The sequence below is a fragment of the Jaculus jaculus genome, chromosome 19, assembly GCF_020740685.1.
Source record: "Jaculus jaculus isolate mJacJac1 chromosome 19, mJacJac1.mat.Y.cur, whole genome shotgun sequence".
Lineage (NCBI taxonomy): Eukaryota > Metazoa > Chordata > Mammalia > Rodentia > Dipodidae > Jaculus > Jaculus jaculus.
The window spans coordinates 17,647,954-17,666,617 of NC_059120.1; the positions used below are offsets into that span (position 1 = coordinate 17,647,954).

At 41.0% G+C, this 18,664-nt stretch overlaps 1 protein-coding gene across 1 annotated transcript in view; it reads right to left on the reverse strand.

The window, feature by feature from the left end:
- Positions 1 to 1,058: 1,058 nt before the first annotated feature.
- The window catches only part of Gtf2b (general transcription factor IIB), a 38,219-nt gene continuing 20,613 nt past the window's right edge, over positions 1,059 to 18,664 (reverse strand). The window contains exons 3-7 of the mRNA XM_004653666.3: positions 8,957 to 9,090; positions 6,132 to 6,278; positions 5,871 to 6,000; positions 4,613 to 4,894; positions 1,059 to 1,643 (exon numbers count right to left, since the gene is read on the reverse strand). Of these exons, the coding sequence (XP_004653723.1) occupies positions 1,510 to 1,643; positions 4,613 to 4,894; positions 5,871 to 6,000; positions 6,132 to 6,278; positions 8,957 to 9,090 (827 nt within the window). The 3' untranslated portion in view covers positions 1,059 to 1,509. The remainder of the gene's footprint in view (positions 1,644 to 4,612; positions 4,895 to 5,870; positions 6,001 to 6,131; positions 6,279 to 8,956; positions 9,091 to 18,664) is intronic.

Consider the following 18,664-nt stretch of genomic DNA (forward strand, 5'->3'; position numbering starts at 1 on the left):
GCTAAAACATACTACTTTTCAGTCATACTCTTCCTGTAGGTTAATGGCCACATTAATGCAAATACATCCAGTCCAATTTCAAATCCCCCCTTAATCTACAATAGATGTCAACACTGTTTTAAAAAGTCTAAGTCTCTTCTGAGATTCAAAGCAATCTCTTAACTTTTAAAAATACCCAATATAATTCCATTATACAGATTGCTAGTCTATGGGGACATTCATTTCAGCAATCTTTAAATCCACCAATCCCCTTAGGGTCCTTTAACCACCCTCAGATGCTTATAACTCCATTTTCCCTGACAATAAAGCGAAAACTGTTCACCAGAACTGACTCCCGGGAGTGAGTGATTCTCTCTCCTCGCGCGGGCACAACCTTAGTCTCCACAGTTGCCTGGGACACCTTCGGCGGACTGCGGCCAGCCCGAAGCAAGAACCCAGGAACCCTCACTGGCTCAGTGTTTAAGGCACCTGCCTGCGATGCCTAACAACCTGGGTTTGACTCCCCAGTACCCAAGTAGAGCCAGAAGCATAGAGTGGCACATGCGTCTGAAATACGTTTGCAGTGGCTAGAAGTCCTGGCATGTGCCCATACTCTCTCTTTACAAGTATATATTTTTTAAGTTCCTGGGCTAGAGAGAGACCCTACCTCAAGAGACCAAAAGAAAAAAAAAAAAAAAGTGCCAGCTTGGCAGGATCTAAAACCACTTAGGAAACGAGTCTCTGGCAGAAGTGTGAGGGCGGTTCTGAATTGGGCTAAGTGAAATGCAGGGGCATACTCTAAATGTGGGCGCTACCATTCTACGGGCTGAGGTCCTAGACTGAGAAAATGGGAAAGCCTGCTGGCCACCAGCTTGCATCGCTGCTTCCTGACTTCAGACACCAATGTGACCAACCGCTCCATGCTCCTGCCACCATGACTTCCCTTCAGTGACAAACTGTCTAGTATTTTGTCACAGCACTGAGAAAAGTAACAAGTACAATGCTATGTGGTTTACACATGCACACACACAAATACACCCTTCCCAACTACAAAGTAAATACATTGTAGATGTTAACAATGGCTTTCAAAAGCTTTTGCTATTTCCATGATTTTATTAAAATTAAAAAACTAAATATGAAAAATTATGAGCAACAGGAATCTCTCTCAGCTATTAGCTGTAATGAGGCATGACTTGCATATTACAAATTACATATTTTATGATTATAAACAAAAAAACTAGTTTTGAAAAGTGCTTTATTTGAGAATTACATAATTTCAAATATCTTCCAAAATACAGTTTCCTAGATCACTACAAAAAAAAAAAAAGAAAGCAAATTCTGTAAGAAATTTAAATCATTAAATATGTTCCACTACTATATACATAAGAAGATAAGCAACAGCACTTGGCCCTGGAATGCGCACCATCTCCCGTGGTCTTCGTCGAGGCTCTACCGCCCGGCACTCGGTACAGGCTACGTACAACAGGCAAAGGTCCGTGTGTGTGAGGACGTGACGTCGGCTGCCTCCGTTTATAGCTGTGGTAGTTTGTCCACTGGGGTGTCAAACTTGAAGTCTGACGGAAAGAGATCTGGGGCTCTAGGATAGATGAGTCTGTAGGACTGTCTGATTGTAACGTCAGCAACGCCAGCAATGTCGCCAATTTCTAAGAGACAGAAACAAAATCCCAAATATCACTTTTTTTTTTTTTTTTTTTTTTTTTGAGGTAAGGTTTTGCTCTAGTCAGGCTGACCTGGAATTCACTATGTAATCTCACGCTGGCCTTGAACTCACAGCAATACTACCTCTGCCTCCCAAATTCTGGGATTAAAGGCATGAGCCACCATGCCTGGTTTGTGTGTGTGTGTGTGTGTGTGTGTGTGTGTGTGTACATACATATATATATATATATATATATATTATATATATTATATATATTATATATATATATATTTTTTTTTTAATACATCTAAGAAACTGTTTCAATAGTAAGTAGTATTACCATTGTCACTGTCTTCACTGACTTTGGTTCTTGCTCAGCCTGGGCTATAGTGAGACTCTACTTCCAGAAAAAGAAAAAGAAAAAAAAGGCAGGTACGGTGGTACACACCTTTAATCTCAGCACTCAGGAGGCAGAGATAGGAGAATCAATAAGGCCACCCTGAGACACAGCAAATTCCAAGGTCAGCCTAGGCTAGAGAAAGATCCTACTCTGGGGAAAAAAAATTAAATATGACCACTCAGGATGTAGCACTGAGTGATAGATGTTATGTTGCATGTATTTGGAACTAACTGCTGTTTCATTCATAACCCTGTTTGAAGGTCACAGAACTGACAAATTCACTTTCCATTTCTATTTGAAATTTCGCTTGCAGTATCTCCCTTAGAAGTTAGAAGTGAAATAAGATATAACAAATAAAATTTTACAAGTTCTTCTTCTACTTAATGCATGACAGATCAAGCAGTTATGTAACAAGATACATAGATTCATTATCACAACCACTTACTTGGTGCATACACATTACACTCACATCTCTTAAATATTTCTTATTTGAGTCCTAAGAGAAACATTTACACCCTCTGTGGTGCTTTGATTCAGGTGTTCCCTATAAACTTAGGTATTCTGATTGCCAGTCTCTCCAGTAGATGGCAATCAGAAAGCAAAGCCTCCTGGGGTCAGTGTATTGTTGGGGGCGGGCTTGTGGGTGTTATAGCCAATTCTCCCTTGCCAGTGTTTGCACACTCCCCTGCTCCTGTTGTCCACCTGATGTTGGCCAAGGGGTGATGTCCAGCCTCTGCTCATGCCATCATTTTCCCAGCCACCATGGAGTTTCCCCTTGAGTCTGTAAGCCAAAATAAACCCTTTTTTCCCCAAAAGCTGCTCTTCTGCTCTTGGTTGGGTGATTTTTGCCAGAAATACGAAGCTGACTGCAACACCCTCTAAAGTCACTGTCACTTTTTCTCCTTTCAAAGTCTTTTGTTCTGGTTTGGGGTTTTTTTGTTGTTGTTGTTTTGCTTTGTTTTTCGAGGTAGGGTCTTCCTCTAGCCCAGGCTGACCTGGAATTCACTGTTTAGTCTTGGGTGGTCTCGAACTCATAGCAACCCTCCTATCTCTGCCTCTTGAGTGCTGGGATTGAAGGCATGTGCCACCATGCCCAGCTTCAAAGTCATTTTAAAACTACCAAAGGGCTACTGTGATAAGATTTGGTCAAGGGACTGAGGAGATGGCTCAGCAGTTAAAGGTGCTTGCTTACAAAGCCTGTTAGCTGAGATCTGATTCCCCAGAACCCTTGTAAAGCCAGATGCAGAAAGTGACACAGGCATCTGACGTTTGTAGTGGCAAGAGGCCCTGGTGAAACAGGAAAAAAGGAAGGAAAGAAAAAGAGGAATTAAAATTACTAGCTCAGTTTTGTTTGTTAGGAGACAGGTTCCCAGGCTGGCCTCCAACTCACAAGTCCTCCTGCCTCTGCCTCCCAGTGCTTGGCTTACAGGCATAGACCACCACACTCAGCTGAAAAGGATCTTTGTGTGTGTGTGTGCCAGATAGGGTCTCCCTCTAGCCCAGGCTAAGCTGGAATTCATACGTAGTCTCAGTGTGGCCTCAGACTCATAGCGATCCTCTTACCTGCCTCCTGAGTGCTAGGATTAAAGGTGCTCACCACCACGCCCAACTTGTGCATATTTTTTAATAAGTCCAAGAAACGGTGACAGCTGTTGAGTAGTACCGCTGTCAGTATCTTCACTGACTGATCCTGCTTTCTCCTGTGAGTGTGTATTTCCATCACTGGTTACTTTACTTTTAGAGGGGAGGGCATCTTAAATCTTTTTTTTTTTTTTTTTTTTTTTTTTTGGTTTTTCAAGGTAGGGTCTCACTGTAGTCCAGGCTGACCTGGAATTCACTATGGAGTCTCAGGGTGGCCTCAAACTCATTGCGATCCTCCTACCTCTGCCTCCTGAGTGCTGAGATTAAAAGTGTGCACCAACACACCAGACAATTTTTTTAAAAATTTATTTGCCATGTATATATGTGTGTGCATGCATGCCAGGGTCTCTTGTCACTGCAAATGAATGCCCATCTGGCTCAATGAGGATGGCTGGAGAATTGAACCCAGGTCAGCAGGTTTTGCAAGCAAATGCCTTTAACCATTGAGCCATCTGTCCAGCCTCAGGATCTTAAATGTGAAGAAGTCCTTTATAATAAAACTAAACAGCAAAAGCACCAAAATAATTTTTATAATAATTTTTTTTTTTGGTTTTTAAGGTAGGGTCTCACTCTATCCCAGACTGACCTGGAATTCACTGTAATCCTCTTACCTCAGCCTCCCAAGTAAGTGCTGGGAGTAAAGGCATGTGCCACCATGCCCATAATTTTTTTTTTTTTTTTTTTTTTTTTTGGTTTTTTGAGGTAGGGTCTCACTCCAGCCCAGGCTGACCTGGAATTCACTATGAGTCTCAGTATGACCTCAAACTCAGGGCAATCCTCCTACCTCTGCCTCCTGAATGCTGAGATTAAAGGTGTGCACCACCACTCCCAGCTCAATTTTTTTTTTAAAGTGTTTATTAGGATAAACTTTACATCTGCAATGGCACACTCCGAGCCCTGGCGACCTGTCACCCTTCCTGGTGAAGACCCACCTTTCTGGGTCCTCTTCTCGGCAGACGCCTGTGAGGCCATGTAAATGGCTGCTGCGGCCACAGAGATGGGGCTCCTCCCAGGAACCAAGTCCAGCTCCACGGCCTTGCGGGCGATGTGGGTGGCTGCCATCTGCACTTGCTTGGGAAGACAGAGGTTGGAGCAGAACCTGGACATGAAGTCCCCAGTTGTAATTAAATCCACACTCGTTTCTAAAGCTTTCAGGATAAGTTTAAAACATCGACCAATTTCTTTCTTAGAAATCCGGGATACAGCACATATTTCTAAAAGGAAAAAAGATGATGTAAGACAGTTCACTTCAGAACTTATCATTTCTAATTACAAAAATAATACAGTCTAGTTGCAAAAACTCAATCATGTGTTAAAGATGAAACCCTAATTCTCCCAGTGATACTTCCCACAGAGCTTATGTAAAATTTCTCAGTTAATTTAAACTTTTACCACACTTTAAATTTAGGCTGCATCCTTTCAAAATATAAACTTCTCCATAGTTTATATTTATGCAAGCAGATTTTTTTCACTTTGTTATTTACACATTAATCTGTTTGAGGAATGTTCCAAGAACATGCAAGACAATATTCAGGCTAAAGACTACCTCCTAAGCTACCCAAGGCCAGGCATACGCATAGCCCTCTAAGCACATGCTATCATTGGAGTTAAATATTAGATCCTATTTAGTTGTTATAACAAAAAAAAAAAATGTCAGTAAAGGTTATAGCTTCTTCAGTTTGTTGTTAGGAAATATAAACGATAACTACTAATTTGATGAGTAAATGGTAACAGACAGTGTGAGTATCACAATACTGTGATGAGGTTGTCATATATTCAGATATATACAACCTAGATATCTCAAATTCATTGGCTTGTGTGAAAGAAAAAAAAACACACTGATGGCTACAAGATTGGACTTTTTTGCTGGGAGGAAAAGTCATTTTCATCACCGTATATAGAAGCTTAACTACAAAAGTTCCTCTATAGCACATGATGCCAGGCCTCAAAGCCCACAAAACACTTAGCCTAAAGATCATGCTAACAAAAACAGTGGGCTTCTATGGCCTAAAACGGGCAACATGTTGAAAAGATCATGGCCAGTGAGATGGCTTTCTGAACTGGTGGTTAAGGAACACAACAGTTCCAAGCGCCCTAGCAGGTGAGGTTCAGAGAGGTCACCGTGTGCCAGGAAGAAGGCCCAAGTCAGCTGCCTGAGCGCAGTGTGGTCCTCAGGCAACGCATGCTTACCTTTAAATGTCCTAGGAACCCCTTCTTGCCTACAGGCAATATACAGACAGGCAGAAGCAATAGCATCATTAGCTCTTCCCTTTAGGCTCTTCTGCTCATACACTTGCTTAAATAAATTATTTGTTCGATCCTTCAAAGCAAAGAAACCAAGACTAATTAACTCTGGGCCATTTAATTACTTGCCACATCAAAATTTTATGTATTCATTAAATTAGGCAAAGTCAATGCCAGAATGGCTTCCAGGAGACGGACAAGACTCACGACTATGTTCCGGGGGAGGTTGATTCTGTCCGCCATGGTCGTGATCTCCTTGAACGCGTTCATCATCGCTCGGTCCGAGCTGCTCATCGTCCTCCGATTCTGATACTTAGAATTGCCAAACTCATCAAAGCTTGCAGCTCCTGTGCCCTATAAAACAGCGTCACAACCTTGTAAAAATAACATCCGGGAAAACAAGAGACTTGGGGAGATGGCTCAGTCGTTAAGGTGTCTGTCTGCGAGAGTTCGTTTGCAGCAGCAAGAAATCCTGGTACACTCTTACACACATACATACATGCACACACGCCCACATACATACAAAATTAAATAATAAAAATTTAAAGACATTTTGGAAAATTTGAACAAATGGACAATTGTTTTATTTTTACCTATTTATGAGAGAGAGAGAAAGAATGGGTGCCCCAGATCCTCTAGCCATGCAAATGACCTACAGATGCATGTACCACCATGTACATCTGGCTTACATGGGTTTGGGTTCTGAGGAATTGAACCTGAGTCCTTAGGCTTTACAGGCAAGCGACTTAACCACTAAGCCATCTCTCCAGCCCACAAATGGACAAGGTCTATGCAAATATAACTTCTGCCATCTGACTCCATCTGCTGCAGAAGTGGTTCCTCCTCGTGCCCCAGAAAGAACAAGGACCAGCATAAGACAGTTTAAATGAGCTTTTTTAACCAAACAATTAATATGTAATTCCACACAATCATTCAAGAACATACAAAGTGGACAATAAAAGTCTACTTTTATTTATAAATGAGACAAAATATTAAATGTTAGAAAATAATACAACAGCGCATTAAAGAGATAGATGCTATGACCAAGTAAATGAAAGACACCTAGAGACTAACAGTTAATGCGACACCATCATCACAAGTCTAAGAAGAAAAATATATGATTTCCAGAGATCCCCAAAAGCTGAGTGAGTCAAGCGTGGTGGCGCATATCAACGATCCCAGCACTCAAAAGGCTGCGGTAGGACTGCTCTGAGTTTGCAGCCAGCCTGGGTTACAGGGTGAGTTTCAAGTCAGCCTGAAGCTAGAGCGGGACCCTGCTTAAGCAACACACACACACACACACACACACACACACACACACACGCAGCCAAGTGAACAAAACCTCAAAACTCATTTTTTAGATCTTATTTATTTATTATTTATTTATTTGAGAGAGAGAGAATGAGCACACCAGGGCCTCTAGCCACTACAAACTAACTTCCAGATACATGGGCCACCTTGTGCATCTGGCGTACATGAGTACTAGGGAATCAAACCTGGGTCCTTAGGCTTTGCAGGCAAGCACCTTAACCACTAGCCTTCTCTCCAGCCCATCAAAACTCATTTTTGATAAAAACGTAGAAAACCATGGAATGGCAGGAAGTCAACCCTGCTGAAGGAAGTGTGTCACTAGGGCGGGCCCTAAGGTCTTACGGTCCAAACCTACTGGCTCCTGCTTCTTCCTACCACATGACGGAGGCAGCAGCGTCCTGTTCCTCCTTTCCCCATGGGGATGGGCTTCTCATAACTATAAGCCGAAAAGAAACCTTTTGTTGTCCAGAAGTTAGTTCTGGTCTTGTATCTTGTCTCGTTACTGAAGACATTTCTGAATATAACATTACACAATTTAAATGTAGCTTATATTATGTTTTTCAAATCTAATATGCAAAAACATGAATAGTTAACCTGCTTTTAATGACCTTCTTTTTTTCTTTTTCAAAGATTTTATTTATTTGACAGAGAACGAAGGAAATAGAGAAGAAGAGAATAGGCATGCCTAGGCCACTGCAAATGAACTCCAGATGCATGTGCCACCTTGTGGGTACTGGGGAACTGAACCCGGGCCCTTAAGCTTCTTAGGCAAGTGCCTTAATTGCTAAGCCATTGCTCCAGCCCCAATGACTTCTTCTTTAATGTGTGTGAGAGTCAGAGCGAGGGTGTGGGGGGGAGGGTGACGGGAGGGGGGGTTGGGGTGCTAAGGCTTCCAGCCACTGAAACTGAATTCTAGATGTGTGTGTCATCTTATGCGCATGTGCAACATTGTGCACTTGCGTCACTATGCATCTGACTTATGTGGGACCTGGAGAGTCACACCTGAGTCTTTAGGCTTCATAGGCACGTGCCTTAACTACTAAAGCCATCTCTCCAGCCCCCCAGTGACTTTCTTTAAAAAATTTATTTTTATTTATTTATTTGAGAGAGACAGAAGGAGGCAGATAGGCAGAGAAAATGGGCACACCGGGGCCTCCAGACACCGCAAATGAACTCTAGACACGTGCCATCTTGTACATCTGGCTTATGTGGGTCCTAAGAAATCCAACCAGGGTCCTATGGCTTTGCAGGAAAGTGCCTTAACTGCTAAGTCATCTCTCCAGCCTCTACCCCCTCCCAACGTCCTTAACCACAAACTCTGCAGGAGTAAAGTTCTAAAATAACTTCCCTTCTAACCCACCCGCACACTGTCACCACCACTCCACACACCACTTTGTGCATCTGGCTTTATAGGTTCCGGGAACTGAACCCGGGCCTGTGGGCTTTGCAAACAATCACATTTGACTGATGAGCCATCTCCCCAGCACAAAAATGTATTTTATATACCAAATAGTCTAAGATATAAAAATGAATTCTAATTTGATGTTCTTTCCTCAAAGACAGAAAAAGCATACAAACCCACCATCTTTGACAACAACACTGGTAAATCTTATTCCCAAGACAAGATCCCCCATCAGCTCAGGAACTGTTACTTCTAAGAAACTCCAGAAGTCCCAGAGCTCTGGCCATTTGGACTGGGCACTGCTACATGGACCTATTACCTTGCCAATCATGGTAGACAAGTCTCCATCACTCAGCAGAGGGTTCTGAGAATCTCCAACTCGAGATGGATCTTTTGTTGCTTTGTCATTGCTGAAGGTTCTCCATTCAGATCCCACATCGATGACCCGGTCACCTAAGAATACAACACACATCAAAGCCAGCCAGTGAAGAACAGAATGGGATTGAATGGAGCATAGTATTTAATATTCATATATGCCCTTCGTTCCTAAGAAATCTCAACAGGAATATACAGGCTCCAGCATGATATCACGCCTCCACATATTCATCCTGAGGCACTTAATTATTGAACCAGCCCAGTAAGGATCCAATTTAAACAGTATGCTATAATTATTCATATTCTAAATATTTTACTGATTTATTTATCTATTAGAGTCAGAGAAAGAGGCAGAGAGAGAGAGAATGGACCTGCCAGGGCCTCCAGTCACTATAAACGAACTCCAGACACATGTATCACATTGTGCATCTGGCTTACATGGGTACAAGGGAATCAAACCTGGGACTTTAGGCTTTGGAGGCAAGAAAATTAACTGCTAAGCTATTTCTCCAGCCCCATATTCTAACTCGTAAGAGAAAAAGAATTGGTTAAAAAAAATAGCAAAAGATAGTGAATTCCAGGTCAACCTGGGCTAAAGTGAGATCCTACCTTGAAATACCAAAAAAAAAAAAAAAAAAAAAAAAAATCATAATAATAATCTAAAGAAATCTGATGTGGTAATGCATGCCTGTAATTCAGGAAGCTGAAACAGGATGATGGTGAATTCAAGGCTTTCCTAGGTTACAGTACACCATTAAGGCTCTGTCTCTAAAATAAAATGTAAAAAAATTACAGCATAGTAAAACTATTCATATGTAAGTAACACTGATTCAGAATCAGATATTATACAAAATGTGCAACAGGGCTGAAGAGATGGTTAAGGTGCTTGCCTGCAAAGCCTAACAACCCAAGTTAAGCCAGATGCATAAAGTGGCACATGCATCTAGAATTCATTTGCAGTGGTTGGAGGCCCTGGCATTGCCCATTCTCTCTGTCTGTCTCTATCTCTCTCTGCTTGCAAATAAATTTTAAAAAGTATTTTTTTAAAACTTGCAGTGCTAGAGAGATTGCCCAGTGGTTAAGCGCTTGCCTGTGAAGCCTAAAGACCTCAGTTCAAGGCTTTATTCCCCAGAACCCATGTAAGCCAGATGCACAAGGTGGTGCATGCATCTGGGGTTCGTTTGTAGTGGCTGGAGGCCCTGGTGTACCCATTCTCTCTCTCTGCCACTCTCAAATAAACAAATAAAAATTAAGAAAACAAAATTTTTTAAAACTTGCAACATGGGGAAAAAAACACTATTTAGAAGGTATTAATACATATAAGCATTAGGTTTTCACAGGAATGCTTTTCAGACAGAAGCCTAAACTTATGTTTGAAAATAACTATTGGATGAAAAACACTTGGCTTCAAATAAGTGATATAGAATAACCTACATTAACTGTGAAGAAAGCCAGCAGACAAATGGCTTTCTCTCTCTCTGTGTGTGTGTGTGTGTGTGTGTGTGTGTGTGTGTGTGTGCATGTGCAAGCCAGAGGTCAACACTGTCTGTCTTCCTCATTTGCTCTCCATGTTATTTTTTGAGGCGGGGTCTCTCATGACCCGACTGATTCAGCTAGCCCAGCTAGCCAGCAAGCCCAAGAGATGCCTGTCTCCACCTGGAACCACAGGCGTGCACCACCACACGTGGCTTTTCACATGAGCGCTGGGAAGCCAAACGCGAGTCTTCACGCTTCAAGGGCTTTACCAACAACCATCACCACAGCGCCAAGCTCTCCTCTTCAGCGAAGGGGCAGCCACTAGGAAAGTCACGTCACAACGACAGACATGAGTCAATCTGCCTAACGACAGCTTTGGGGGAAGAGCTGACGTCTGGTGGTAGCTTTAGAGTTGACAAGAAATAACTCAGAACACTTGCACATGCTACTCAGCATGTCCTTTGTAAATGTTCTCAATTAGTCCTCGGAGCCGAATAAAGCTGGGTTCCACTTTCACTTTGTAAATGTGATCCAGATCATATAGCTTGAAATGAAATGACTACAGATTCCAGTCTGTTCTATACTCAATTTGTAAAACACAAGTTTTTCAGTGAGGGGTGACAAGGGTAGAAGTTGAAACCACATCATTTTCATCTCCACTTACAGGTAAGACAAAGAAAGGAACGGCAGCAATCCCTTCCCACTGCAAGTACCAGAAGTGGTGCGCAGCACAGCCAGCCATAATGGTGAAGACTGGCATTGGCCATCTGCTGCTTAGTGATGGGCAAATTAGTTCATAGCCAAGCACTCACTTCCTAAGCGAACACACATACGGCCCATGCAAAGTACCAATCAAGTTTCTCCCCACACATCTCAGCCTCCGGGTGAGGCTCGTTCTAATTGGATGTTATGTTCATCTAAATGGGCCTGAGGGCCGGGCATGGTGGCGCACGCCTTTAATCCCAGCACTCAGGAGGCAGAGGTAGGAGGATAGCCGTGAGTTCGAGGCCACCCTGAGACTCTATAGTGAATTCCAGGTCAGCCTGGGCTAGAGTGAGACTCTACCTCGAAAACCCAAAAAAAAAAAAATAAAATAAAATAAATTAAATGGGCCTGAGACACGTGGGCAGGGCCCCTCCTTAGCCCTTCCTTGCTCTTCTTCCCAAGCGTGTGAGAGATTCTCTGGTCTCCTCTTGGGCTAGGCAGGTGGAAAAATTGTGACTAGAGCACTTTTTTCCTTTGTTTTCCTTATTTCTCCCTAAAATAAACCTCATAATATACCCTTCTGAATCCATGCTTTTTATTTTTTAAATTTTTTATTATTGGCAACTTCCATAATTACAGACATAAACCACGATAATTCCCCCCACCACTTTCCCCTTCACAACTCCACTCTCCATTGTTCCCCCTCCCCGTCGAAATCATTTTATTTTGATGTCATCATCTTTCCTCTTATTATAATGGTCCCATGTAGGCAGTGCCAGGCACTGCAAGGTCATGGATATCCAGACCATTTTTGTGTGTAGAAGATTACATTGTAAGCAGTCCAACCCTTCCTTTGGCTCTTACATTCTTTCTGCCACCTCTTCCACAATGGACCCTGAGCCTTGGAAGGTGTGACAGAGACGTTTCAGTGCTGAGCACCCCTGTCACTTTCCTCAGCACTATAGTGCCTCTTATGTCATCCCAAGGTCACTGCCATTTGAAAAGAGAAGCTTCTCTAAGCAAAAGCGAGAGTAGCATTAATATATTGGGAAGAACGTTAAGAGAAGTGCTTACCAGGCAGTTTGGTGGACATAGTATACACATTTAGCCAGACACCAGCAGACATTACAACCTGAGGCTCATGACTTCTGCCTTCACAGGTTTTCAGTATCAGGCATGTGTTCCCTCCCATTGAGTGGGCCTCCAGTCTAATTGGAGTTGTTGATTCAGCCATAACAGACATGCCACTATTGTACCCACTGGCTCATTTAGCCTGGCTGGCCACACTTAGGTTTGCAGTGTCCATTTTGTTTATCGCCACTGCTGACTTTTCTCCCTCCCCCCACTCTCTCTCTCATGGAGCTGCATGCAGCATAGCTATTTCCAACTGTCAGCTAGTCTACACAGAGGTGGTTTTCAGCTCGGTTCCAGTAACATTTCTAAGTGACCTTGCAGCCCAGGCATGTGGAGTCTTCAGCAATAGAGTCTTACCATCTGTTTCTGGAGGGAAACCAAGAGCACTGGCAATGGCCTGTAATGTCTTAGGGGCATCAAGGACCTCCCTGGCCAACAACTCACTGGAAGGTATCCCATCCCTGCCACTGAAAATTTTCTAGTAACAGTCTATGGCTTCTGGATATGCCTTTTGTCCATAAAAGCAGGTGTCAATATGACTTATTCATACTGTCTTAGATTTTGAATAACCCTCCCCTGACCCTTCCTTTACTCAGTCTCTTCCCCTGACTTCACTTGGGCCTTTCCACCCACAGTAATCTGTTCTTACATATACACAATATCATCCCCTTGTTCCTCGTCTCTCTCATAACCCCTTCTCCCTTATAGCACCTTTTTAGCTTACTAGCCTCTGCTACTGAGTTTTATTCCAACTTACATTCAAGTCCAAATATTTGTAGCTAGGATCCCCATATGAGAGAGAACATGTGGTGCTTGGCTTTCTGGGCCTAAGTTACCTCACTAAATATAATCCTTTCCAGGTCCATCTATTTCCCTGCAAATTTCTTAAGTGCATATTTCTTTACCACTGACTAGAACTCCATTGTATAAATGTACAACTTCATTATCCACTCGTCAGTTGAGGGACAGCTAGGCTGGTCCCATTTTCTAGCTATTATGAATAGAGCAGCAATAAACATGGATGTGCAAACATTTCCAAGGTAATATGATAAATCCTTAGGATATATGCCTAGGAGTGGTATAGCTGGGTCATATGGCAAATCTATTTTTAGCTGTCTCAGGACACTTATTTCCACAATGGATGTACTAGATTACATTCCCTCCAACAGTATAGAAATGTTCCTCTTTTTCTATATCCAGCATTTATTGTCATTTGATTTCTTGATAATAGCCATTCTGACAGGAGTGAGATGGAATCTCAAAGTAGTTTTAATCTGAATTTCCCTGATGGCTATGGATATAGAACATTTTTTAGATGTTTATATGCCATTGTATTTCTTTTGAAAACTATTTAGCTCCATACCCCATTTTTAAATTAAATTGCTTGGTTTCTTATTTAATTTTTTGAGTTATTTGTATATCCTAGATATTAATCCTCTGGCAAAATTTTTCTCCCATTCTGTAGGTTGCCTCTTTGCTCTATTCACAGTGTCCTTTGCTAAACAAAAGCTTTGAAATTTTATGAGGTCCCAGTGGTTGATTAGTGTTTTGTTTTTAAATTTTTTAGTCATTTATTTGCAAGCAGAGGAAGAGAGAAAGAGAGAAAATGGGCACACCAGGGCCTCTAGCCATCTAGCAAACAGATCTAGATGCATGTACCACTTTGTGCATCTGGCTTATGTGGCTACTGGGAAGTCAAACCTGGGTCCTTTTGCTTGTTGGCCAGTATCTTAACCACTAATCCATCTCTCCTGTCCTTATTAGTCATTTTATTTCCTGAGCAACTGGGGGTTATACTCAGAAAGTCATTGCCTATGCCAATATGTTGAAGGGATTCTCCTTTTTCCTCTAGCAGTTGCAGAGTTTTGGGTCTGTTATTAAGGTCTTTGATCCATTTGGACTTTATTCTTGTGCATGGAGAAGGATAAGGATCTCTTCCTTTTTTTACCCAGCACGATTTGTTGAAGAGGCTGTCTTTTCTCCAGTGAATATTTTTGGCATTTTTTTAAATCAAAGGCCAGGTGGGTGTTGCTGCCCAGGCTTATATCTGGGACCTCTATTCTGTCCCACTGATCCACATGTCTATTTTTGTGCCAGTTTCATGCTGTTTTATTACTACGGCTCTAAAATACAAGTTATACCTATCTCCTATATGGTGATACCACATCTTATTTTGGTTGCTCAAAATTTTTTTGGATATTTGAGATTTTGTCCTTCCAAATGACTTTTAGGATAGTTTCTCTATTTCTGTGAAGAATGCCATTGGAATTTGATGGGAATTGTATTAAATGTTTAGATTTCTTTGGTAAGATTGACATTTTCACAATATTGATTCTTCCAATCCAATAATATGAGATGGCTTTCCATTTCCTAGGGTGTTCCGCAATTAATATCTTACGTGTTTCAGTTTTCATTGTAGCCGGGCATGGTGTCACATACCTTTAATCCCAGCACTTGGGAGGCACAGGTAGGAGGACTGCAGTGAGTTCAAGGCCACCCTGAGACTACATAGTGAATTCTAGGTCAGCCTGGGCTAAAAGGAGACCCTGTCTCAAAAAAAACAAAAAAAGAAAAAGAGGAAAATTTTCATTGTAAAGATCCTTCACTTCCTTGGTTAGGTTTATTCCAAGGTACTTTATATATTTTGAGGCAATGTGAATGAGAGTGATTCCCGGATTTTACCCTCAACATGTTTGTTATTAGTATACAGGAAGGCAGTGATTTCTGTGTATTTCTTCTGTATCCTGTTATAGTGTTAAAAGTGTTTTATCAGCTCTAACAGTTTGCTGGTAGCAGCATCTCTAGGGTCCTTTATGTATAGAATGGAATCAGCAGCAAATAATGACAGCTTGATTTCTTCATTTCCAATTTGTATCTCTTTTATGTCTCTTGCCTTATTTCCATGGCTAAGACTTGCAGTACTATATTAAATAAAAGTGGGGACAGTGGACCCCTTGTCTTGTTCCTGATCTTAGTGAAAAAGTCTCAGTGCTGTAGGTTCATCACTATCAGCCTTTATTATGTCGAGATATGTTCCCTCCAGTCTGAGTTTCTGTAGGACTTTTACATTGAAGGGATGCTGGATTTTGTCAAATGCCTTTTCTGCATCTATTGAGATGATAATGTGATTTTCATCCTTCAGTCCATTTATATAGCATGTTACATTTATTTTTTTGTGTGTACTTATTTTTTTTGTGTGTATTTATTGATTTGCCTATGTTGTAACATACCTGCATCTCTGGGATAAAAACCTACTTGATCGGGGTGAATGATCTTTTTTGATACATTCTTATATTGTCTTTGCCAATATCTTGTTGAGAATTTTTGTACCTATATTCATGATGGAGATTGGTCTGTAATTTTCTTTTTTTGTTCTGTCTTTGTAGGAGTGTGGTAGAATTCCTTCCTTTTCTATTTTATGGAAAAGTTTGAGAAGCATTGGTGTTAGTTCTTATGTGAAGGTCTGGTAAAATTCGCCAGTGAATCCATCTGGGCCTGCACATTTTTTAGTTGGGAGATTTATTTTTTTATAACTGCCTGGATCTCTGTACTTGTTAGAGGTCTACTTAAATGGTTAATCTCATCTTGATTTAACTTTGGTAGGTCATATAAGTCAAGGAAATAATCCACTTCTTTCAGATATTCAAACTCAGTGGAGTTAGTGTGTCCTTATGATTTTCTGAATTTCTTTGGTGTTTGCTGTAATGGTGTATTTTTCATCTCTAATTTTTTTTAAAGTTTATTATTTATTTATTCATTTGAGAGACAAAAAGGCAGAGAGAGGTAGAGAGAGAATGAGCACACCAGGGCTTCCAGCCACTGCAAACCAACTCCAAACACATGCGCCCCCTGGTGCATCTGGTTTAAGTGGGTCCTGGGGAATCCAACGGAGGTCCTTTGGCTTTGCAGGCAAAGGCCTTAACCGCTAAGCCATCTCTCCAGCCCTTCATCTCTAATTTTATTAATTTGTGTCTCTTCTCTCTTTCTTTTGATCAAATTTGCTAAGGATTGATCAATCTTGTTTATCCTTTCAAAGAACCAATTCCTTGTTTCACTGATTCTTTTGTATGTTGGGGTGGGGGTTCTATTTCATCAATTTCTGCCCTAATCTTTTTTTTTTTTTTTTTTTTTGGTTTTTTGGTTTTTCGAGGTAGGGTCTCACTCTGGTCCAGGCTGACCTGGAATTAACTCTGTCATCTCAGGGTGACCTTGAACTCATGGCAATCCTCCTACCTCTGCCTCCCGAGTGCTGGGATTAAAGGCGTGCGCCACCACGCCCGGCTCTGCCCTAATCTTTATTATTTCTATCTACTGACTTTCAGTTGCCTTGTTCTTCCCTTTCCAAGCCCTTAGGATAAAGCATTAAGTTGTTTACTTGTGAGCTTTCTAATTTATTAATATAGCCACTGAAAGCTATAGATTTCCCTCTTAGGACTTCCTTCATTGTGTCCCAAAGGTTTTGGTGTGTTGTGTTCTCATTATCATTTGATTCTATGAATTTTTTAATTTCCTTCTTGATTTCTAAATTGACCCATTCATCATTTAGAAGTATATTGCTTAGTTTCCATGATTTTGTGTATGCTCCATAGCATTTTTGCTGCTGATTTATAGTTTAATCCTATTGTGGTCAGATAGAGTACAATGAGTTATTTCAATTTTCCTGTATTTGTTAATATTTGCTTTGTCATATGTTCAGATCATTTTATGCATATGCAACCTAGACTGGGTAAGAAGTATAATGTGTGTTCAGTGCCAGTATGGTACATTTAGTTTATAAATTTGTTTTGTTTTGACTTTTGTTATGTAGAGTACTGCCTTAGCCACTGTAATGTAATCTGTATTTGTATATTTTTATATTCAAATCTTTAAATGAAATGTTTAATACCCCCCACACACACACAAAAAGATTTGCTTTGTGTCTTTATGTATGGTCAATTTTAGAGAATGCTCCATGTGCTGCTTAGAAAAATGTGTATTCTGCAGCATTTGGATGGAATGTTCTGTAGAGATCTGTTAGGTCCATTTGTTCTATGACCTCTTTTTTTGTTTGTTTTTCTGAGGTAGTCTTGCTCTGGCTCAGGCTGATTTCACTATGTAGTCTCAGGGTAGTCTTGAACTCATGGTGATCCACCTACCCCTGCCTCCCAATTGCTGGGATTAAAGGTGTGCACCACTACACCAGGCTACTGTTCTATGACCTCACTTAATCCAGTTGTTTCTCTGTATATCTTTTGCCAGGATGACTGTCAATTGATGACAGTGGAGTGTTGAAACCTTCCACTACAACTGTGCTTGATGTTATCTGTGATCTTAGTTCTAACAGTGTTTGTTTGATGAAGCTGGGAGTCCCTATGCTAGGTGCATATACGTTTAGGATTGCAATGTCCTCCTCCTGGAGTTTTCCTTTAATCAATATAAAGTGACCTTTTTTTATCTTTCCTAACTAATGTTGAAGCATACCCTTTCAGATATTAGAATAGAGACACCTGTTGTTTTTCCAGGCCAATTTGCTTGAAACACCATTTTCCAACCTTTCACCCTAGGACAGTGACCATCTTTTATGGAAAGGTGGGTTTCTTGGAGGAAACGAATAGAAGGATCCTGCTTTTTAACCCAGTCTGCAAACCTGTGTCTTTTGGTTGGGGCATTGAGGCTGTTGATATTACAAGTTTTCATTGAAAGATGTGTATTTGTTCTTGCAATTCTTCTTATTTTTACAGTTTTACCTTTACTTTCTTGTATTAACTAGTATTTGAGTATGGTTTATTTTTTCCAGGTTCTTTATGTGTGTGCTTTTCTTTCTCTTCAGCATGGAGGATCCTTTCAAGTACTTTCTATAGAGCTGGGTTAGTCTACATATATTCCTTTAGCCTGCTTTGTTGTGGAAGGTCCTCTTTCTCCATCTATTTGGATGGATAGCTTTGCAGGATAAAGTAATTTTGGTTGACAATTGTTATCTTTCAGAACTTGGAATACATGATTCCAAGCCCTTCTTTCTGGCTTTTAAAGTTTGTGTTGAGTAATCTGCTATGATCCTGATGGGCTTGCCTTTGTATGTGACTTGAATCTTCTCTCTGCTTTCAATATATTGTCTTTGCTTTGTGTGTTTTGTAGTTTAATTATAATATGAAGGGGAGAGGTTCTTTACTGATTTTTGTCTGTTTGGTGCTCTCTGTAGGCTTCCTGTATCTGTACTAGCATAATTTTCCCTATTTAGGGGGAGTTTTCTTTTAAGGTTTTTTTTTTTTTAAATACCTGTTATGCCTTTGGAATGAAATTCTTCTCCTTCAATTATGCCCTGAATTCTTATGTTTGATCTCTTCATAGTATCCTGGAT